Source organism: Argiope bruennichi, chromosome 4 (genome assembly GCF_947563725.1).
Source record: "Argiope bruennichi chromosome 4, qqArgBrue1.1, whole genome shotgun sequence".
Taxonomy (NCBI): Eukaryota; Metazoa; Arthropoda; class Arachnida; order Araneae; family Araneidae; genus Argiope; species Argiope bruennichi.
Genome location: NC_079154.1, coordinates 59,528,050 through 59,553,539, shown reverse-complemented (window position 1 = coordinate 59,553,539; position 25,490 = coordinate 59,528,050). Strand labels below are relative to the sequence as shown.

The 25,490-nt window shown below is 27.4% G+C and overlaps 1 protein-coding gene across 4 annotated transcripts in view; it reads right to left on the bottom strand.

The window, feature by feature from the left end:
* Positions 1-25,490, bottom strand: part of LOC129965363 (fat-like cadherin-related tumor suppressor homolog) — a 509,169-nt gene that overhangs the window by 5,128 nt on the left and 478,551 nt on the right. For 2 of the 4 annotated variants that reach the window (XM_056079193.1, XM_056079194.1), the window contains 22 exons: positions 24,758-24,923; positions 23,831-24,052; positions 22,814-22,837; positions 20,054-20,677; positions 19,610-19,915; positions 17,732-17,940; positions 17,344-17,488; positions 15,419-16,479; positions 14,356-14,509; positions 13,785-14,024; positions 12,851-13,237; positions 11,692-11,906; positions 10,878-11,015; positions 9,926-10,069; positions 7,129-8,004; positions 6,149-6,314; positions 5,858-6,034; positions 4,960-5,117; positions 4,327-4,691; positions 2,447-3,486; positions 1,145-1,276; positions 421-459 (listed from right to left, as the gene is read on the bottom strand). In XM_056079193.1, coding sequence (XP_055935168.1) covers positions 421-459; positions 1,145-1,276; positions 2,447-3,486; positions 4,327-4,691; positions 4,960-5,117; positions 5,858-6,034; positions 6,149-6,314; positions 7,129-8,004; positions 9,926-10,069; positions 10,878-11,015; positions 11,692-11,906; positions 12,851-13,237; positions 13,785-14,024; positions 14,356-14,509; positions 15,419-16,479; positions 17,344-17,488; positions 17,732-17,940; positions 19,610-19,915; positions 20,054-20,677; positions 22,814-22,837; positions 23,831-24,052; positions 24,758-24,923 — 6,988 coding nt within the window. The remainder of the gene's footprint in view (positions 1-420; positions 460-1,144; positions 1,277-2,446; positions 3,487-4,326; positions 4,692-4,959; positions 5,118-5,857; positions 6,035-6,148; positions 6,315-7,128; positions 8,005-9,925; positions 10,070-10,877; positions 11,016-11,691; positions 11,907-12,850; positions 13,238-13,784; positions 14,025-14,355; positions 14,510-15,418; positions 16,480-17,343; positions 17,489-17,731; positions 17,941-19,609; positions 19,916-20,053; positions 20,678-22,813; positions 22,838-23,830; positions 24,053-24,757; positions 24,924-25,490) is intronic. The other 2 variants (XM_056079196.1, XM_056079195.1) reach the window with 2 other exon arrangements.

Sequence of the window (25,490 nt, the reverse complement as noted above, 5' to 3'; positions counted from 1 at the left end):
ATGGAGGTGAAAATTTGATTAGAACATGCTTTTTAGAATATAACACAGAGATCATTCAAATGTCAGCAAGCTATGCATGCATAGTCAATTAACAGATTGCATTAACTAAAAAAAATATGAATAACAGATGAGTAGTTAATGAAGATATATATTCGGAGGAAGCGCCCCAACTGAATGATGAACATGAAAATCAAGCCCTGCAGTTTTCATTTAAATGTTGAGAGGCTTTGAGTATTAATACTCCAAGAAAGCAACAACTAAATTTAAGCTTCAACATGATAACATTAAACAAAAGGCAAAATATTAAGAAAAAAAATTTAAAGAAATAATAAAATCATGAGCCAAACATTCATGCTTCAAGGCAGCAGTGATGGAATCATGCTTATGATAAAGGAAAAAAAAAATGGAACATAAAAGTACCTTCCGCCGTGTTTCTCCTCCCACTTTTGTTCTCGGTTGCTGTATGAGAATGAAGATATGAAATTAAGAGCAAAGAGATTGTACTCATTTTGTTTGTTACATTCATATCTTGATACCAAATTAAAAATAAATAAGCAAAACTAACAAAAATTAGAGGAAAATTATTATCTGCATCTAGCTGCCATTTTAATGACAATAAAATAAAAACAGAAAATTAAGCATAGCTTTATTATATCAGAATTTATTTTAAACCATATAAACAAATAATATTATGATAAAAAAACAAAGTTTTATTCAGAACAAATGATGAAAAGTATAATTTAAAAGAAATATTTACAATTTTGTTGAAAAGTACCAGAGTGTCTTACTTGAGATATTTTGTTATATTTATAAATACCAAATGCATTTAACTTTTCACCATCAATGGTAGATGTACGATAAATGCACATTTATGTGCATGAATCTGAATTTAAAAAAATGGTTAGATTAGAAAATCAATGCTTATATTATACATCTACTGCTAAGTTCCAGACTAGTTGAATTTTGCATTTACAATGTTTTACACATTAGCACAAATTAAAAAAATTTAACATTCAAAAAGAATTTTGAACATTGTTTGTCTATTTGCAATAATAATCAGATTTTTCATCAAATAAAGAGATAAAAACCTGATTAAAAACTATGTACAAATTTGGGGGAAAAAAACGATCATGATAAGACATACCTGGCATGTCGTCTACAGAGTTAAGGCTTAAGACTGAAGGCACACCAAGGCTGGACGGACCACGAGAGGGCACAACTGGAGCAGGAATAGTATTTAAACCAGGAACATCACCAACTTTGCGTAGCTGAAGGTCTATAATAATAATAATAAACAGTTAAAAATTGCAAGAAATCTTTACATTAAAAAATAATTCAAAAATATATTTTGTTTAATAAGAAAAAGTAATTCTTTTAAAGAATGAATTTTAATACCAGTATCACTACCTAGAGTTTATCATTTACATATAAGTAAGATTATGATTTGTCAGCTCAAGCAGAGATGGAGTTTTAATTTGCTTTTTCTTCTCATTTTTATATCTGGAATATTCTATATTTATATTATGTCAAGTAAATTTGCCTTTTTTGTCAAGCCTTTAGGTTTCAAGCATGATTACAGATAGCTACAAAGTAAAACACATGCAATACCATAGAAAAAAGCAGAATTCAAGTCTACAAGTATATTGATAGAAACCTATAACATTATTGGACCTAATTTGCTTAAGTTTGCCAACATGTTCTTAAGTATGAAAACCAATAAGGAAATCAAGGCTTGCTTAGTTTAAATCCTGGAACAGTTCCACATTAAAAAAAAAATATTCATTATATCTACATATTCGAGTAATGAACTATCAATGCCATCAAATATTTGAACTTAAACTTTTCTTATTAAACATTTTTTTTATCGACAAAAATAGTTAAAATAAAAGCATCATGGACTAATTATGTAAGTGAACTTCTTATCTAAATTATTTTGTAGCATTATAACATTTTATACTTTTTTAAAAAAGTAATTACCAATTTTGTTTTGGCATTATTTAAACTAAAGGCCCTTTTAATATCGTAGAATTTTTAGCATATTAAATAAAAAAAGAAGTACATAATTGCGTACAATATAATATGACTTAATGTCACCATCACATGGTTTTTAAGATATTTGTAGATTTGAGCAATTTCAAAATTTTCAGCATTATTATTTAAAAAAAACTATCATTCTTAATAATTAGAGGATCGAAAAAAAAAAAAAAAAACCGTCTTAACATTCTGCTTTTTCTTTTTTATACCTATAATATTTTCAAGAAAGTACTGTAAAAATTATTTTATTGTTGCTTAGTTTTATTTTAGTTTATTGCAGTATTCAGATATATTTAAAACATGGTAGACATTTTTTTACTTTTACCTTTAACTGTGTGCATCATTTTTTTTTTTTAATAATTGCTTAAGCAGTAATTACAATTACGTGACAGTACTAAATATGCAGACATACCTTTTGGCACTTTGCTTTCATACAATTTACTTTTTGATTTTAAATGATCTTTTTCCCAGTTCCCCTTTAAGACAGAATCATTATCTGAACTGGACGGAGGGGGAGGCACCAAAGCAGGAATTAAAGCAGGCTTGCTTATGTTCTGCACATAGTCATTACCCTGACGAGGGAAATTCTCCAAATCATCAGCGGCACTGCCATAACTACGAACTGTGTCAAAGTTATTCAATGCATTCACAGAATCTTGAGTGCTTGGAGTATAAGAAGCTGGTCTTGGTGGCAATGGAGGCGTGGTAAAGCTAGTCACCTCCAAATTGCTGATCTTTCGATTCAGGTTGTCCTTCTCGAAAACAGAATTTTTTAAAAGGTATTCATTAGTTGCAGCATCTAATACTTCATTGTTTGGCCTGAGCTGTTGGCGTTTGTGGCGATACCGCCAACAACATACAATAGCCATTGCAAGAAGGAGAATAAATAAAATTACAAGTGAAATGCCTACAATCTCTTCAACTGTCGTATTCCAACTCGAAGATGTAATTGAAGTGGTGAATAAGTGCTCATTGCATAAGGAACCAGTCATGTTGGGTGGACAGTGACACTTGAAGCTGCCTTGGAGATTAATGCACGAGCCACTAGCACAAGGAACTGTTTGGCATTCATCAATATCATACTGACAAAGCTCTCCATAATAACCGTGGCACTTGCACACAGGTCCAGTAGTGCCTTCTTCACATATGCCTCCATTGTTGCATGGGCTAGGCTTGCAATAGCGGCCAAATTCACATCGAGGACCAGTGATTCCAGAGCTGCAGGTACAAATGAATTTGTGATCCACATTGTGGCACATTCCACCATTTAGGCAAGGATTCGAGGCACAAGGATCCAAATCTATTTCACAGTGGCTGCCCTGGTAACGAGATAAGCACTGACAAGAGAAGCCGGAGTTAGTTGGAATGCAAGTGCCACCATTCATACATGGCTGACTGCTGCAAACTCCCAAATCAAGAAGGACACCACAGTGAAGTTCTACTTTTTTAAATCTGGAATAAAAATAAATATTATTGAAGATTTCAAAGATAATGAATTGAAGTGGAAATTCACAGAAGATCAATAGTAATAATTTGATATGCAGAGAAATCAAGTTGAAGGAAGTGCATTTGTTAACTGCATTGAAGATAATAACTATAAGAGTAATTATATGATAACATGAAAGGGTAAACAATAACAGCTGTAGACTTAGGAAATCTCAATATGAGTTGTTAAATTATAAAGGCATGCAGTTTATATTCCAGCCATGAAGGATTGAAAAAAGAATTTCACTGTAAAAATTTTAGGTACTGGAAGGAAAAAAAAAAAAAAAAAAAAAAAGAAAGAAAGAAAGAAAGGTAAATCCAGGAAATAATTTCAGATTCTTTATAAATATTTCAACCAAATGTTTAGTTCCCATTTCATCAAACAAAGGACATCTTAATGAATTAAATGTATATGGTGAATTATATTTACACTTTGATAAATTAATAACTAATATATTCATCAATGGTAAAATTTAATGTAAATGTAATAGATATGATGGTAAAATAAATTATTATGTATGTTTTGATAAAACAATTTATAAGGAAGCTCTTAGGATTTTAAACATTAGATGAAATTTGCTTATTTCCATAAAAAATTGAACTTTATTTTCATTGACTGGATCGATAAGATGAAGAAGATAGGGTGGATCATTTCACTTTTTTGCACACGCTATAAAAATTTAATTTTCAATTCTCCTTATCGAATTTTTTTACTATACTCTATCTATATACTTTGGATGTATATATCTTATTATTAATAAAAAAAACTTCCTACAGTCGAATAGAAATAAATCAATAATTTATTACCTGTTCAAAGTAGCAACAGCTGTGTTCCCATTAACATGCAAAGGAAGAGAAATCCCATCAATCTGAATGTCATCCATGCATCCAATGAACCCCATTCGGATATCTTCAAAGCTCAATGTTTCCAGATTAGTTCGAACTTCAGCACCAAAATAAATGTCACTACCATCTAAGTTGAGCACTTCATGAGGGCCATGAGATTTACCAGAAGCTCGAAAACGTTTGTCAAGAATCAATTCGGAAGATTTTCCACGGCGCTCTACTCTTACTTTATGCCAGTTGCCATCATTTACCTTTAACTGCTCGATGCGCAATTTACCTTCTCCACTGCCACAATCAAATCTGTACTGTACCAAGCCATTTATAATCTGAAACAGAAATAGATAAATTGATTAAAATTCTTGAAATTTGAATCATTTTTTTTTTTTGGAGTGGATTGTGTATTTAGGAAAACATGTTTATGGAGGAATGGGGGTGAGGGAATTATATGCAAAATTTATTTATATAAATTATTAGCACTAATTTATAAGAAAAAATAAGGAATTAGTATAGAAACATTATAACTTTCTAAATAATTACAACAACAGTATTGAAAATACTTATATGTCAAAGTTTAGAATTAGAAATAAATCTTACTTCTAACACAAAATAATCTCTCACACCAGCAGCATACAACAAATTCCCAGTGGCCTGTTTTGTTCTAAAATGCATTACTAAGCTCATATGATGATCAACAGGTTTATTAAGAACATAGGACATGTAACTTTTCCCTTGAAAGTACACTGGAGTTTTTTCTGTGAAAAAAAAATTAAAATTAAAATTTTACGAACGATTCGTCTTGTAATGTATAAAAACTAAGTATAAATGATATTAATAAGTTTATTCTTCAGATCTTTAATAAAATTTTAAGCCTTTAATGTAATGCAAAATTTATAGAAAGTTTTGATTAAAAAAACTAAATATTTAAACCAATATTGGTAAAAAATGGTATAAATGATATTCTTTCTTTCCTTTCTTTTTCAAAATAAATTATGAGTGAAATGAATACAAAATTTATTTTCTATCTTTAGTGCAATGAAATTTGAATTAGTTTGTATTCAATGGAATGAGGTTAAAAATTTAGAATTCAAAATAATAAAATTTGATATATATGTAACACAAATCAATGATTCCCTTTAAAGTAAAAAATGAAATACAAAATTAAATTTGAAATAATAAACTGATATGCTTTATATTAGATAAAAGGTGCTACAGTTTTAAAAGAATGCAAAAGTATATGGCTTTCATTAAATAAGAGTAATTAAAATAATACTAAAAAATATCAAGTGTCAAACTTTTCTAAAATGAAAAATTATTTTTTAAACATTAAAATAATTAAAATATTTATTTTTTGCAGAAATTTATATTTTTCTCTCTGTCATTAATAGACTAAATAAAGAAAATACGTTTTGCTACACAGTACTGTTTAATTGTTTGAAAAACTATTACAGAAAGTAATAAAATAAAATGAAATTTAAATATTCATATTCTTTACCATCATAGCAGTCAGATCCTTTGCAAACAGCTCCTTTATCTCTATCGCAGAGAGAACCAGTTTTTCCTTCCGGGCATTTGCAAATGTACCCAAGTACTGTCACTTCTGGATGGCAAATACGATAAGAGGGGCACGGACGCCGAGAACATTCATTAACAGCCAATTCACATTGAGACCCTGTTTAAAATATTAAAGAAAATAAATTCTCAGACATTAGAATTACAAAATGACATTATCAGTATTAATACTGCTCATTCAATTTACAGATTTCAGCATTAAAAGATATTTTACCTCCAAATCCTGGTTCACAAGCACATTCCAATTTACGATAATGTTGAGGACAAACATAACTCATGGCATCAGTAGTTATACTAATGGCAAAAGCTTTATCTAGTATGATAAGATCTACACATTCACCATTTACACAGCGGTCCTTGGTACAGCGATCTTCCATTATCTATAAAAATAACTTTTGTTAAGATTTTTTGTAACCTAAATATATACAAAAGATAAAAACACATTGATATATTTTATGACATTGATGCACATTGATATATTAATAATCTTTAAATTTTAAATGTGTACAGAAACAGTAGAGATTTCTTCTGATATTTTTTTTTCATAATATAAAAAAACAAGATAGAGCCCCCTCCCCTTAAATTAAAAAAAAAAAAATTCAAAAATGAATTAACAAACATTAAAAAGTTCTTAGTCTCAATACCTAAAGATTGAATAAATGCAGCTCTTTTAATGAAGCTTGTACTAAAAGTTAATAATAATATATTCAATGCTAAATTTGGTAAATGTCAATTATTTTAGATTTTAGCTGAGATTATTTATATATTCATAAAATTTTGTTTTATGAATATTCATTTTATATAATCATTCTTGATTTTTTCACATATAATAAAAATTCTAGATTCAATAAAAACACAAAATTTTTGCAACATATGATATTTTTTATTGTTTTTTAGTGAATAAAATAATTTTTTGTCTACAAGTGAGATTGCATCCCTTAAATGTCTAAAGGCCCAAATTAATTCATAAAATCTAAAAGCATAAATACAGATTAGCTGTTAAATAGAATATCTTTCGAAAAAAAAAAATTCATTAAAGTTTTCTTAAGAGGATTTTCCAAATTTTAAAATTGTGGGCAGGTTCATGTGAATTTCCTCATTTTTGAAACATTATTAGACCAAAACTATTATTTGTACCTATTAAGCTTCAGTTTCTTCATTATTTTTTTCAATAAATATTAAACTCATACAAACCTTCACTACTTTCAGTCCAATGCTAGCTTCCAAAACATCCATCTTTTCTTTCACTCTTGCCCTTACGGTGTTAGGTGGATGAAAGCCATTGGCTCCAGCATGAACTGCAAACACAATATCCAAATCCTGTTGAGTGGTTCTCTGCCTTCGTTTTTTCTCTTGCAAAGTAGGTTGCAGGCTGATGATTTCAACATCTTTCATTCTTACATTCAGAATATTTCTCAATCCTCTTAAAAATCCCTTTTTGTAAGTTAGCAGAAAATCTTCAGGAGTAACATCATCAAGACGTATTACAACACTGTTTGTCACAGCTTCTGAACTGACCATATTCACTTCAATGGAGACTGTAGTGTATGTTGTGAATTTACCATCACTTATACTAACATTCAATTCATAGGAGCCTACATCTAAACCAGGAAGAGCTACAATGGTTCCATCTTCTCGATCTATGGTAAACAAATTCTCATGTGGACTTATTATGTCAAAAATCAGTTTGTCATAAGGATCTTGATCTGTGGCATGAACTCGGCCCATGACACCACCAGGAAATTCATCCATGTATGAGCTCACAGATACATCCAGAGGGGTCACAACAGGAGGGTATCGACTTTCCTCTATCACGATAATATTGACCCATGTAGTGCTATGTAAAGATGGAGTTCCACCATCAGTTACTCGTACTTGAAGAGTGAATTCACTCTGGTTTTTGACATCAAATTTGCTAGCTGTTCTCAAAGTAGCATCTTGTTGAACAACACGAAAAGCGCCATCTTCATTTCCACTCAAGATATCAAACAAGAAAGGGCCAGTATTTGGAGGAGCATCTTGGTCAGTCACAGTAAATTTCAATACAGTGAAACCAAGAGGTTTTCCTTCCTATTTGAATATAAGATACATATATGATGAATAATTATTTAATAACAATAAATAAGGAAGAAAATGAAGCTAAGCAATAATAATTCTGTGGCAAAACTTGGAAAATATTTGCTACATTCATTCCGTAAAATAACATTCAAATAACAAATGGAATAATTCATACGAAATGATAATTTTTATATTGAACACAAATAAATAAATAAATAAGACATTCAACCGATAATGAATTTGAAATTGAACAAGCAATGAGTTAATAAATATTTTTGAGATATTCATTAAGTGCTTTTGTAATGCATTACTTCATTAATTCAATGAATAATTTCTGCACAATTTTTTAAATAAAACATGGAAAAACTTTTTAAAAATCTCATTTGAGGAAAAAGAAATTGCTAAGAACAGCAGCATTTGATAAATATAATAGCTTTGACAAAAAAAAAAAAAGTGTAAATTTATATTTTGTTAAATGATTTTTTTAAATAAAATAAAATTAATTAATTTAAATTCCCTGGATAGTAAGTAAACTAAAGATGAAGTACAAGTTAGTAAAACAAAATTAAATATTTTTAAAAATATGACATGTAAAAATATATTGACTGTTTATTCCCACTTCTAAACCTAATCTTTATATAATTTCATAAAGGTACATATTTTCTTAAAAAGTGTATTACATATTGTCAGAATGAAATAATGGGCATAATTTGAAAAACTTTTTTCTCATTATTTTACTATTGGTTACATATTTTATTATCTTCATAAATAGTCATGAATAATTTTTTAAAAACTAAGATCAATTGAATGTTTATTATGAAAATAGAAAACTACTATAGGTTTAAGAATAAAAATAGTTTTTATAGTAAAATTCTATTCTAATATAACATAATCTACAGGTAATCAAACAGTTTGATGCATTTGGATGTTATAGAAAAAAGTTATTTACTTATAGAAAATTAACAGAAATATTACAGAAAAGTATTGTAGCATGTTTGACATTCAATACACTCACAAACATCAACTAGAAACAGATGCATAATTGAGGAAGGCACAAAGGAAAACACAAAGGTTATGACAGAGACACTCACCCGTTTCTTAGTTTTATCCAATTTGTCCAGCTAATGGAGGGATAGGAAAGGAGAAATATGATAGAGAAACAGGCATAAAAGCATGCTTTTGGATTAAAACAGTGATTACATTAAAGGGTTAGTAAGGAAAATTAGGCTGGTATGAGAAAGGTTATATTCATAAATCAAGGTTTATTAGGATAATATATAGTGCAAAATGTGTATTGAATTTAATAGTTTATAAATTTTTTTTTGACAAATAAAACAATTGTGATAAAAATACAAAAGATGAAAAGAATAAATTATACATAAAGTTTTTATGTATATTCATATAAGTTCCATATTTTTTTTAAAAGAACATTGTTAAAAACCTTAACAAAATCATTTTTGCAAAATTAGAACAGTAAGGAAACAAAGTAATATATAATAAGAATTTAAATTGTTTTTAATTTTAAAACTGAAATTAAACATTAAATTTAGAAATTCCTTAATATAAAATTCAAACAAATTAAACATGTATTTTGTAAATATCATAACATTGAAGAACTCAATGCATTTGTCATGCTATTTGAAATTTTAAATAAACTTTACTTTTATATCTTAAACAAATATTAATGTTAAAAAGTGCAACACATAGATTTTTCTCTAACATAAGAATAAACTGAAACATGCAGTTAAGATTTTTCACTAGAATAAGCATGCAAATATTTATTCTCACCATGCATGGTATATTAGTTTTTTAAGGTTTCATTAATATGCAGTTACAAAATGCATTTCAAAGCATTAACACTTGAATTATATGATTATGCACATTAACTGATTTATAATATGTTCATACATCAGGATTGAAAAGATTTCCTTACCTGAACAATGGCAGTGTAATTCTCTTCAGAAAACAAAGGAGGATTATCATTCACATCAGATACTTCTATATTCACATAAGTAGTGCTAGACAAGGGTGGAATACCACTATCTAAGGCACAGATTTCAAGCACATAATTTGATACCTATAAAAATAATTTAAAGAATAAATAAGTACAAAGTAGAATAAGATAATTATTTTTTTGTAAAATATTAGTATTCACTTATAACAAGCTGATTTGCTGGAGATGTTAACTATATTCAATTATAATTAAATAATTTAGATATAACTTTATGCTCATAATTCAATCAAATTGTCAGACATTAAATTTATGTTTTTTTTAATTGCCTTACATAAATTCATGTAAACAATGAAAATATCCTAATGGAGACCAGTTTCATAGCACTATTAAAAATATAAATGAATGTTTCATCTATCTTCTAAATTTCACGATACTGTAACTTCACTTTTTTTATTCGGCTTGCAAACTACACAATATAAAACAGAATCCTTCTTCTCTAGTTTGCAACCATGGAGGAAAATTGCATGCTTCAATATTTGATGAAATAATGAAAAGTGCTTGAATTTTAATGACTATTGTTGTAAATTAGGCAAAATATATATTATTTAAAAATTATAAAAATTTAAGAAAAATTTGTAGAACCATTAAATTAGTATTATTAAAAAGACGATTTCTTAAATTTTAGATCATTGTAAATTTAATTTTTGTGCAATAATTTTTTTTGGATGTTATTGCAGAAAATTTTTTTTTTTAATTCAGCTTAATTTTTAATTAATTAATTCCCACCTGTTCCGAGGTGCATATATCAACTCCGAAGGTAAAATATATGCACCAGATTCAATAGCTGCAGATCAAATGATCAGGCCAACAGAATGTTAACACACACACATTCTTTTACTAGTAGAGATGATTAGATTATTAAGATACTTACTTTCTCTCTATCCAGGTCTGAAGCCAAGGATACATAGCCCATTGATTTATCAATCAAGAACTGTCCAAAGCGATCTCCTCCACATATAGAATACTTGACTCTTGCATTAGGAGGACTGTCTATGTCACTAGCTATAACCTGTAAAAGGAAGAGAATATATTTAATTTAAAAGTAAAATTTATATGGGGTATAATGGCGCATTAGTCTATACTGTGTTAAATGCATGTTAAAAGATAAAAAATTCAATAACTAAACATTAATAAAATCCTTGAGAAAATATAAACTTAGATTTAAAATCAAACATATATTTTTATTTGCATTAAAATGGAATTATGCTTTAATATAGGATAATGTATAATTTATGTTTTCAGAATGCATTCAAAGGCTTTTATCATTGTAAATTGGAAATTTATAAGAAATGTTTCAGTAACTAAGTCTATGAAAATCTAAAGTATCTTTTTATTTTGAATGACAAACACAATTCATAATGTTATAAAAAAAGCACATATTTATATAAACACAAGCATATTATTCTATTATATAACTATATTTTATATTTTTATGGTACTTATTAATTAATGGTGAAGGATTGGCAATAATTTTGACATCTTTATTTTTTCCATATTTAACATCAATAATTTTAAGATCTTTTATATAAACAGCATAAACCGATGCTTGTTTTCTTCTTGTAAGTTGGAAGCACACTCATCAGAGTGCAGTGCCAATTTGGTTTTGGTGTAACATTTGGCTTTTTCACCATTAATTAATAATAACAATTCCTACTATGTTTGCAGTAAATTTTAAAATTACAAACCTGTATAATTTTATCCCCAACCAATGCATCTTCTCTTATGATAGAATTATAAGACTGTTGGGTAAAAACAGGTGGATTGTCATTAGCATCTGTCACAGTTATATTTACTCCAACTTCTGTACTTAGGGGAGGAGTACCACCATCAACAGCTTTCACCAATATGTAATAACCATGAGCAGTTTCATAATCCAGAGGGGATGAAATTGTTAAAACTCCTATTCAATTAAAAGAGAAAATAATTATTGTGGTGCATCCTTTAAAAATTTTAAAAGCATCAAAAATATATAAAATTTATACAGAAATGAAACCTTAATATAAAAATGCACTGCATATCATTGGATAATTGGGGAACATGTCAATATATATATATTTCATGAAAAGTATATTTATGAACATACTTCATTCTCAAATATTAATGTTAATAATCCTATCAATATATTTTCTCCACTCTAAAATAACAAAGAATTTTATTATTTTATGTGTTTAATAAAATAAAAAATAATCTTCAGATCTAAATAGAATGAAATGAAGGAGATGTCAGAAATTACAAAGTATTTTAGTAATCTTTATGAATTATTTATATTCATGAAATCAACTAATTATATTCAACAAAACCATAAGCCACATACAAATAATATCTACAGCATGTATTTTAATTGTAATAATTATTATTCTGAAGTAACTGAATTTGCATGACATAAAAGCAAATAAATAGCTTTAAAATGTTACAAATATCAAAAGGGTGGAAATCTTAAGATAAATTATCTCTATTCAAACAATTTTTAATTCCTGAAAAATAACCATATTTTAATATTGTTGGGATGAGGTGAGAAAACTAGTTTTCTAGAATATCTTTGTGTGGTTAAATATGAACATGATTACATTATTAATTTCCCTCATTCCAATCTCTCTCTCTTTATCCCACAAGTCCTTGAAGATGTAGCTATATGCTTATGATACTGGACAGAAAATGGCTGTGGGATCTTCTTTCCTTCATCTCTTCTACTTTATATAATAATGTTTGCATGTGTGAAAAAATTGCTATCTAAAAAATCCACAATTAAAATCTTATTGAAAAACAACAAATATTTTAAATAGCATCAAACCACAAAAACGAGCTGTATATTAGCTGCTTTTTGTATTTAAAAATAGTACTTACCAAATTTTGGATGAATGGAAAAGACTTCAGATTTTGCTGACTGTATGATGCTATATGCTATTTCTGCATTCACACCACTGTCTCGACTGGTTGCTGTCAGTTTCAATATTTCCGTGCCAACAGCAGCAGTTTCAGGAACAGAGGCATGATAGAACTTCGAAGTGAATTCTGGAGGGTTATCATTCACATCTTGGAGTAATACAAGAAGAGTACACAATGTGGACAACCTTGGAATACCATGATCACTAGCTTGGATTGTCAAATTGTACATAGGGACTTCCTCTCGGTCTACAGGTTTATTCAAGCTAACAATGCCAGTGGTCTCATCCATGCTGAAGTGGCTATGAGCCGATTCAATTAAATAATAACTGACCATTCGATTACTTCCTAAAAAATTAAACAAAACAAATAAAAAGTAGTAAGATTATCAAAGGTTCCAAGAATTACTTGAATCTATTCATGGTTTGATTGAGTAAATAAGAATAATCGCAATCATGTAGTTTTTTTTTTTTTTAGGCAGATAAAATATTCTAAAAGGTTATCTTACTATAATAAAAGGCATGAGTATTTTACTTTGACTTGATCAATTTTTTAATTTATATAAAACTAATAAGCTTATTTTGAAATTCTTGGTCTTCATGAGCTCATATTTTGCAACTAAAACATGTATCATAAGTTATAAAATTAATGAAGTGCTACAGCTTAATGCTCCATTTTGAATACTTTTTTTTTTTTTTTTTTTTTTAAATATTACAAAGCTGATGCACAAGTAAAATATTAAACAGTAAAAAAAATTGGGGGGGAAAAAGGAATTCAAAGGTAAATTTGAACAGAACGTAAATAAGTGATTAATAATTGCCAACTTATATGCAACAAATATTAAATATTAAAATTTGAAGAATCTTTTTAATAGCAGATTGAACATTTTTCTTACCAATATCTCTGTCACTTGCATGCACTTTTGTGATCAAAGTTCCAACTTCAGCATCTTCAGGTATATTAACAGAATACAATTCCTTTGCAAATTCTGGAGCATTGTCATTAACATCACTTAAAAGCACTTCTACTGTACTGGTGCATTCCCATTCAGGCTTTCCTTTATCTTGGACATGAGCTTCTAACACATAACGGGACCTTTTTTCTCGGTCTATCACTCGAGCAGTTTTCAGTTGACCTATTTCAAATCAAAACAAAAATTAGAGATTGGCATTATGATGAAAATAACAACAAAAATATAAAGTTGGTTTGCACAAAATACACGAAATTAAAAACACATAAGCACTAAAGACAGAATTTTTTTTTTTACTTATTTTAAATATACATTTGGAATTTTTTTTAAAAAAATTAAACATTGAGCTAAAAGATTTCTATCTCTTCTGTTCAGTTTTGCTAACAATGATAACTTTTTTACTAATGCAAAATACAGATAACAAAGGTTGAAATTCTTAAATTTTTGTTAAAATTTTTAATAAGTAAGCATTCCATAAATGATCATTTATAAATACCTGTTATAGGATCAATAGAAAAGTCTGTATGATCATCTCCAGATAAATAAAAATATAATCGAGAATTGTCATAACTATCAATGTCAGTTGCTTCGACTGTAAGAATATAAGTGTCCAAAGGAATATTTTCAGACACCATTTCGGTGTACTTTGTCTGAAAAAAAAAAAGGAAAAATTAACTTATTAATAATATTCTGATATTAAAAATATAATGTGTAAACATAAAAAAGTTATAATTTTTTTTTCTTTTCAAACGCAAAAGTATAATATTAAAGTCAATATATGAAAAATATTTTATAATCTAATAAATTAAAATACATTATCAAAAATTTATTTTTATTATTATATTAAAATTTTGCATTATCGATACAAAGCAAAACATATCCAATCAAAACTTCAGTGGATTAAAATTAAATGGGAGAGAATGTTAAAACTAATATGTTACCTTTAATGTATAAATATTCTAAAAATAATTTTTTTTATGAATTCTCAATAATTAAAAAGAAATACAAGAATGTATTTGAAAAAAAATCACCAATCTCAATATATATATATATATATATATATTGCATAGAAGAAGGGAAGGCTATTTAAACTGTGAAATTATTTAATTACAAAAATAAAAATATGCTGGTGAAAGGTTTTATGTGTATACACACGAACTAATTCTAAAATTTCTATCATGGTTAAAAAGTATTAACTTCTTCAATTGTCTTTTATCTTTGAACTTTAACAATAAAATCAAAGCAAAACAAAAGACAGAATAACAATTTTCTTGTTATTTAAGTACTTGAAGAGGTATTGCAAGAATAAAAATGATTCAAATACTGTGTGTAAGATTAAATAAACTGTAATGCATAAATAATTAAAATATTTTTTCATTTAAATTTAAAATTGATGATTACTGTCATGTAAAAAAATATGACAATAGAAACCAGAATTTACATAACAGGAATCTGAAATTTCAAATATAATATGATAATAATTGATCAGTTTCTGATTTCAATCAAATTTACTATCATAGTAACACAAGTGAATAAATATGAAGCACTTTTTCACTTACTTTTAAGCACATTGGTGGATTATCATTTATATCAGATACAGCAATAGATACCCAAGTCTTCGAAGTGAATTTTCCATCTGTCGCAAGAACTGTTAGTTGATAACTGGATATGACTTCTCTATCTAAAGGTTTCTTAATGGTCAGTTTCCCATCGGATACAACATGAAATTGACCTTGTAAATCCCCATCTATGATGTAATAATCTATATGGCTTTTTTCTTCATCTTTATCCTCAATCATAAGTGTAACAACCACTGTTCCAACAGCAGCATTTTCATAAGCATCTCCATTATAATGCTGTGATTGAAAAATTGGAGGGTTGTCATTATAATCACGAAGCCTGATGTTAATCCAAGTAGTGGCCATACGACGAGGATCCCCAAGATCAAATGCAACTACAGAAAAATTATAAAAAGCTACATCTTCTCTATCTAGTGAAATCATGGTTGAAATCCATCCTGATATGGAATCCAATTGAAAAATATTCACTACATTATCTGCATCTGCCCCAAAATGATATGATAAGAGTCCATTATTACTCGTATCAGCATCTGTGGCAACTACTTTTAGAATTGTAGCACCAGGTTCTATATTTTCAGCAACAGATACACTGTAGACATCTGAATCAAACTGAGGATCATTATCATTAGCATCAACTACGATGATAGTGACATCAACACATGACACTCGAGTAGGAAGATCTGTAGTAGATGCTCTGACATTCAAGTTGTAAATAGACTGCACCTCTCTGTCAACTTCAGAGAGCAACATAAGACTACCATGTTTATCAATACTGAATTTAGAAAGAAATAGCTCTGCTTTGGATCCTTTTGGGGCAGGGGTAAATGAATAGGTAACAGGTCTTGAGCAAGAAGCATTAACATATGATATGATGGTTCCGATTGGTGAGCTTTCTGAGATGAAAAACACATATTCAAAATGTTCAAATTTAGGATAATCTTCTTTGGGATCAATGAATATAGCATTGACAGGAACAACTGTTTCTAAGGAAGGTGTACCATGATCTTTGGCAAGTATGAAGAATTGATATCCATAATTCTCTGGAAAAAAGTGTAAAAATTCATTACTTTTCTTATATTTTAATATAGATTTCCATAGGATTATAATATTTGACTACTAAATATTTTTTTTAAAGCTTGCTCCATTTTCCAAACAGAAAAGTAAATGTACTTTACTGCTTAATAGTTTATCTGATTTTTTATTTTAAAAACTTATTAACTTTTATAAAATTAATTATCTCAAAATTGAGATCAAGCAGCAATAATTATTTTTATCATATTGAAATTTATCAGGTTGATGAAATTTGAAACTCGTAAAAAATACATCTTATCAAAAAACGCAAGAAATGTAATAAAAATTTTTCAGTACTTCAACTGAATGCCAACATTTGTAACAAAGTTTTCTTAAGCTAGGAAATAAAATATACAACAATAGAATGAATGATATTCCAATGAATTACACTGTAATAAACTGACCAACCAGTATAAATATACCATAATAAGATTTTTTTTAAAAAAAAAAGAGGTTTATCTATTTAACAAAAAACAACAATTACAGAAAACAAAATGAATATTTTAATGTACTGATAAAAATAGTTTTCCATATTTGTTAAGTACTAGAATTGCAATGCTACTTTTTCCTAATAGGAAGTAATTTCTGAAGATTAAGAACCATCAAGTTCAAGTAATCTATGACTCCTACTGTACACTGATGGTAAATAATACATTTTCTGTTTTACGAAAGATTCAATTCATTAATAACTAAATCATTAAAAAAATAGCACCACCTTAAACATAAATATATTGAAAATTATTTGCTTCTGTTAATTAAAAAAGAAAAACTTCATTTAATAAAAATGAATTGCAAAGAAATATTATTTATCAGCAAATTGTAAGGAATTTTACCATGTCCAGTAGCTGCTTTTCTTATGTAGACTTCTCCTGTATCATGGGTTACACCAAATAATTCAGATATAACACTGTTATTCGACTTATATAAAGAATAATCAATTGTTGCTGAAATAGTTTCATCTGCATCTGTAGCATGTATCTAAAATAATAAATTTAATTAGAAAATAGATAGGCAAATTATATTTAATAAACAATTAAAAAATTAGAGTAATAATAATAATAATTATTATTAAAATAGTTTTAGTTTATTTTTAATTTTAGAATTAGTTTTTTAATAATAATTATTAAAGAAATATTAGTAAATCAAAATTTTCCCAAACAAAATATATCATTATAACGCCTAATGAAAAGACAAAATTAATAATTGTATAAAGAAGCTTACCTTAAGAATAGTAGTTCCCACAGTCATATTTACAGGAATTGTAACAGTATATTCAGCAACAGAAAACTGAGGCATATTGTCATTTTCATCTGTTATCGTAACTCGAACTGTTGCATATCCACATCGCCCACCAGCATCAACTGCAGAAACTACCATCTGATATAACTGATTTTCTTCACGATCAATAGGAACTTTTGTGAATACTTCACCTGAAAAAAATTTATACAGTAATTAAGCCTAACATGAAATATATTGTTCTATTTTAAATGATTTAAAATTTAATGCTTGATGTACAATTAAAAAATTGTTTTTTTGTTTTTTTTGTATAATATCAATATATGAAAAATAAATTTAGTAGCTTTTTAAATGTATATTTATATTGAAAAGGAAGTGCACACACACACACACACTGCTAAAATTAGAATTTCCCTTTTAGTTAATCATGAAAAGATCAATAGATATGTCACAAACTTAATTATTTGCATAATTAAAATTAATTTTTTTTATAACCACTTAAATATAAAAAACTATTCTTACTTTAACTGCTGAATTTCATATGCTTTTGATATTTCTCTTATCTTTCAATATATAATTTTTGCAATTTTTAACTGCCTAAAAATAAGCTGCTGTCAGATAAAAATCACACGCCTAAAAAAGATGCAAACTCAGCTATATTTTCCAAAAAAGTATCATTCAAACATATACAAAATCCTAAATATGTTCCCATACTTATTTCTTCAAATTAATGCTGTGAGGGTACTACTTCGGTCCCTGGTCATAATTGGACAAAGAATTTGTCTAAAAGATGCTTTAATTTCTGATAATGAAAATGAAACCAAGAAATTTACGTACATACAAATAACAAATATGAATGTATCTCTATGAGTTAATGCTTTACATGCCAGACTATTTGACCTGGAGATACCAAATTTAGCCCAGATATACACTAGAGGATGGAAATGTGCATTTCAATGTGATTTTTTTTGAAAAATCAGAATTTTAATTAATTAAAAAAAAACTGGATTTAGATATTTTTTTATGATAATTTCCAAAAATAAGCCAGCAGAATTTTTTATTTTTTTTGATTTTTATACCATTTTAAAATCTAAAAATTATCTTCTCATGATGCCAATTCAATCCATGCAAAATTTTTTAGTCTAGATTTAATTAACTTAAAATCATAAAAGTATACATATAATAATATTTTCATGCTGTGAATGAAGTCAAAATCATTTTTATAATTTCATCAAATAATGGACCACATGATTTTCTTCCACTATTGAAAGCTAAAGAAGTATTCTGTTTAATATCATTTAGCTTACAGGATGAATAAAAAAGTGAATTTACATTAGCATTACATTTAAAATATAGATGAACAAGTCATAGTGCTATGATGTTATGGAACTGGTCTCCATTAGAAAAGTTCATACATACAATGAACAGAACACATGCAAGACAATGAAAATAGCATGGTTTTAATTTCTGAAAAACTGATGGGATCATGGACATAAAGTTTTGTCTAAATGATTAACTGAAATTAAATTTAACCAATACCTCTAGTGAATCAGCTGGTTGCCGAAAACAATAATATGTATCGCTGATTTGGCAATAGTGTAAAGATGAGTGCTTACCATCTGCATTATTCAAACAATATTGATAGTGGTAGAATTGACATCATTATTAGATTAAAGTTTAACTAAAATCTTTCTAAATCCAAAAACATGAGTTCAAAAATCACAATGCAGCTCTTAAAAAAATAATACAAAATTATGATATTAAGAGGTCTTTCATTCAATAGATTAAGATTTATTACTGGAAAGTTATTTCTATTTAAAATTTTCAAAAAAATCAAGAATATTCAACTAAATGGCAACTCACCTGTTTCAGAGTTAATTTTAAATAATTTTCTGTGTTCTTTGGTTTCAATTGTATAGGTAAATTGACCATAATTTCCAATATCTTCATCCACAGCTAAGATGGTAGTGATTAGTTTCCCTGCAGGTGCATTTTCTGGTAAAGCTACTGGATAGACATTATGTGAGAAATGAGGAGAATGATTATTAGCCCCCTGGATGTTGACATACACACTTGCATATGCTGAATGAACGCCATCAGTGACAGAGACATTTAGAATGTAGCTTTTCTCAAAATTGAATTGATGCAGGTTGGACATTGTAATAATACCTTCAACAAAAGAAAATATATTTTATTACTTTAATTCTAATCTAACAACTCTTCTGGTTCTGTTTAGTACAAAACAAAATCTTTAAAATTCAAATTATTTGTAATGTAAGAGCCTACGGAAATGAAACAAACACTGACCTGTATGCCTGTTTATTGAAAAAGACTGCAATTCATTTCCATCAATAATACTATACATCAGTTTTGATTGATCAGTCTCATCTGGATCAGATGCTAGAACCATGGCGATAAATTGACCTCTTTGCACTTCTTGATTGACAATGCATTTATAATGCCGTTGATCGAATTCAGGTGGATTATCATTCATATCTGCTACTCCAATCCATACATGAGCAGTTGAGCTTAAGAGTGGATGACCACCATCTGTAGCCATTACTGTGAAATAGTGTTCCCGTTTTATTTCATGATCCAATGGCTGTTTAATATAAACTGTACCATCTGAAGCATCAATCTGGAAATAAGATGTTGCATTGCCTACAATGTGGTACTGAATATGTTGTGTTGCTTTGGTATCTCGATCAGTAGCTCTTACTTGAAGAACAGAGGCACCAACAGGCATAGCTTCAGAAATAGTAGTATTATAAGCAGGCTTGTTGAACATAGGTGGATTGTCATTGACATCTTCAACATCAATGATTACTTGAACATCAGAGAAAACTCCACTGACAGCATCAGTGGCTCTCAGTGTCAGAAGGTACTTTGGAGTAGTTTCAAAATCAAGGTCTTCAACAGCATAAAATACACCTAGAGTGTTTGAAAAAATATTTAGAATATATTAAAAATAAAATAATTTATATGAAGATAAAAGGAGCAGAGATGAAAATAGAGTAAGGGCATATTCTTCTATAGCCCCATTTTTTGAAACAAAGAAATAATTTTGACAAAATCTCAATAAGAAAACATATTGATATCCCCCCCCGCACCAATCCAACCCTATACAGTATAAAAAAATAAGATAATAAATGTAAACTCAAGAACATTGAACAATTTAAACACAAATCATCTGAGTAGACAATTATTGGTTTTTGTATCCTTTAAGAATTTAATATTTTGAACTGCCATTGTTTGACAAATAAATATTTATTAATGAGAAGAAATTGAATTTACTTCAGAAGATCCCTCATTTAAAGCAACCAAGTATATTCTTATTAGCAAAAAAAAAAAAAAAAAAAAAAAACCATTTTTCTGAAATAGTCAGTAATCAAATACTAAAATGATTTACAAAGACTACACAATGAATAATTGATGTATGTAATTCATTAACAATTTTCCATGTCAATTTAAGGACAAAATAAAGATTCATCACAAAGATGACACAGTATCTACTCTCAACCATCAAATGGCAATTATAAAATATTCTTTTTATACTGAACAAAGGCTATTTCTAAAACTTATTTGTAATTCACAGTCACTACGCAAATTTTAAAAATCTGCTGTCAATTATAAAAATAGATTCATTTTCACTAGTTGTAAAATGTAAAAATCTAGTAGCAAATTAGGGTGTTGAACTGTCAGTTATAGAATGTTACCTTAATTTGTCCACAGGATGCATTAATAATGCAAAATGTTTGTTAGGGAAGAAATCAAACAAAAAGGGAAAATAGTAGCAGTGCTTAGTGACATTTTCTTAGAATAAAACACAAAATGCATAATTTATATGTTTTTTAAAATCTACTGTAACCTTCAGCTTATAGTGTTTCATAGTTCATGCAATTATAGACAAAATAATGCTACAAACTGCTTTGAAATTAAGAGAAATCATGTAACATAGATAAATATAATGAGGAAAAATACAGAATACCATAATCAGCTTGATACACCATTATCCAGACAAAATAATCTTTTCAAAAAATGAAGAAAAAAGTTGTATATTTGTTACTGATATAAAAAATATAATAGTTTTATTAAATTAATTTAAACAAATGGGCAGACATAAAGAAATGGAAATAAAATTATGTTAATTATATTTCTGTGATGAAAATAGCATAAAAAATAATTACATCAAATACAATACTGCATATGAAATGCAAAATAAATTATTCATACAAATAAATCAAAGAACAAATAAAATCTAAACATAAGCAATCTAGTAGAAATGTGGATAGAAAAGGTATCACCTTTTTTTTAGGGCTGATGGGTTAAGATAAATAATGAATATAAGGTTAATGGTGATAAGATAAGTAATGGAAATTTCTATTTTTGGGAGTTGCTATCATATTCATTATTTTTCTCAATTTTTATAAGTGAACAAAGAACAAAATACTTAACTCCACAAATGAAAATATTTGGTTAACAAATTAAATTTACTAATCATCAAATTATCTGACAATTTCTATGTTATCAGATGCTTTGCTCATAACTAGTAGATCAGTAATTCAACAGTAAGTTGTACATAAAATATCTTTTACTGAAAAAAATTCTTAATTGAAAACACTTGGCCCTTTGCTCAAATATACAGCTATCTTTAAGCACTGGATTCCATAATTAAATTGACTTAAAACCAGGAACCTTTTTGGTACTATATATTTGATCATTTTAATAAAACAATTAGGTAATTAGCACATAAAGACAATTAGCACTTTAACATTATATTTTCTCAATCTTTTTCCACTTTTATAAAACTAAAAATTTCACAACTTTATTAAGCTACATAATTTTCACTATGATTATTCACTAGCATAACAATTTAACTCCACATATAGTATATTAGAATAAAATAACTCAAAATGTGACAAATAAGATAAAAATTGACATAAGTATAACATTTTTTTAATCACAAATTTTACAGGAAGTTGAGTTAGTGTTAGTTGAGTTTGAAAGGTTCAACTTTTATATAATTTCAATGCAATCAAATTTTGTTATTGTAATCAAGATACTTACATGACTCAATGTTTTGGTGTTGCTCTAAATGTTCAAAACACAGGAGGAAGAACATATTATTTGAAAATAAGAAGCAAAAATTAATATAAGCAATGAAAAAAAGAAATCAATATAACAGCAAAGAAAAGAAAATCAATATTAATAAAAATACTTAGCAACTGAAAATTACAATGAAACCAACCACCAAATTAATAAAAATTAAAAGTTAGCTAAATATAATCAGTATTTGCAAAAATGAACTTTCGCGCAATAAAACCAACCACCAATTTATTGATAACAAAAGTTAGTAAAAATAATGATTGGAAAAAATAAACAATGAAAGCATAATGAATGAAACAGTTTATTTAAGGATAATTACAGTGAGCTTAACCTAACTATTATGTGCAAAAATGAGTTTTTATCCTATGTTAAATATAAATTTGAATAAAACTGAATAAAAATAATGAAAGGTATTACATAACAATTTAAGAACAATGAAAGGTATTATATGGTGTCCTTTAAATGAAATAAGGAAATAATTTTATTTAAGATTCTAACCTCCAAAGGAATTTTCTTTTATTAAAAATACTGTATTCAAATCAGAGCAAAAAAATTTCTAAAAATGTTCTTATAAAGTCCCATCTATTGATATAATACCGAATGCAATACAGTTAAGCCCACATCTGATTATTTCATGATAATTAAAATCTAACAAACTGCTTTTGCTTAAAAATTGATTAAGAAAATAAAAGTACATTTTTCCAATAGATATATATATCAGTGACAGAAAAAAGATATGCAAGTTTATCCACCAGATAATACTTTTATTATAAATGCAGAAAAAGCAAGGAACAGAAACAAAAATAATGTCAGCAATAATAATAACAAAAAAAAATGCATCAAATAAAAATAAAGATAAAACATTTGTAATTAAATTAGCTGAACATACAAAGATAAGTTTGATTTTTTAAAACCAAATATTTTAAATATATAATAAAGATTCTCAAAGCCTGGTTGCAGTTTTATTCTATATCTAACCTGTATTGAAGTCCAAACGTAGATCTTCTTTTCTGTTTCCTGCAACTAAACTATATATTAATTGTCTTCCACTTGGACTTGTGGCTGTAACAGTGAGTAAAGGCGAACCTGTAGGAATGTTTTCTAACACAGTAACTTGATATAACTGTTGAGCAAAAACAGGCATATCATGGCTTATCACTTGAATAGGTAAAATGGTATGAGAGCTCAGAGCAGGATTTCCTAAAAACATGACATAAAATTAATCATTGATGTAAAGATTAAACTATACAAATGAAATCATATTTGCAAGACATAAAAAAGAAACATAATATTTAAAAGTTGAAAACTTGATTTAGAGTGGCACAGAATTTGTTTCAAATATAAAATATAATGAAATGCCAAATAACTGATGGTAAATAAAATTAAGTGATGTAAAAAAATGTAAAGAAAATATTAATTAAAAAAACTTAATTTTTTAAATAAAAGGGATAAGAAATATACCTATTCTTTTTCTATGCAAAATGCAATTAATAAAGAAAATTTATACAAAACATTACTAATGAATTACTATAAAGTATTTTAAACAAAATTTAGAATTTTATTTTCTGCATAAAAAATAATTTAGATCATATATAATTACTCTCTTTTTTTTTAGTTCACTTAATTATAAAATTACTGCAAAAAATTTGAAAGACATATCTAAACTTACTCCAAAATATTTTGTCAAAAGGTCATTTAAGATTATAAGATCAATTAAGATTACTATTATTGATTGTTTTAAAGTATTTAAAATAATTTTTTCTCCACTTACTTGACTGAAAATATTTTTAAATTTTCAGCTAAGAAAATTTTTTATACTCATTCCTAAATAAATAAATAAAATAGACTCAAACATACAATATTTACAGCTAATTTCCATTGCTTAAAAACTGATAAAAATAATACCTCTGTCTCTAGCCTCAATAACAAGCTCATATTTATTAGAAGTCAAAGCCTGCTTTAAAAAAATTTCTCCAGATTTGCGATCAATACGAAATGTCCGTTTATCACCATCAATGATTTCAAAAACAACGTCTCCATTTGGCCCTGAATCATAGTCCATAGCTTTAACCTAAAACATAAATACATATATTAGTGTAACAAATGATTGATAATTGCATACATTACAGCCTAGTAAAACAAATAAGATTGCATAGCTCAATTCTAAATATATAATTAAAATTTAATCACCAGATCTTGTAAAGTTTACAAAACATATATTCACCTCTCAACTCATCTGAAAAGTATAATTAGCACTCGTAGGAACTATGATTCATAAAAGTTTAATAATTTTGATTGAAACTATCACATTCATGCTGAATATGAATATGCAGGCAACTAGAATGAATTGTTATTCCAAATGGCAAGATATGATATATATTTCCGTTTCTGGATATTTATTAATTTCAGAATTAAATATATTTAATTCATAAGCAACATAAGATATTATTTGTATTCATTAAATGGATTTTTTAAAAATAGTTTGCAATAAACAATTTTTAAAGATTCTTGCTTTTTAAAGATAATTTGATCAAGTTAAAAAGGCAGTTAGTTATGTTGGTAATATTGATTCATTACCAATGTAACTATTCATTAGCAAAAATAGGAATAAAACTTTTTAAATTATTGATTCTAAAAT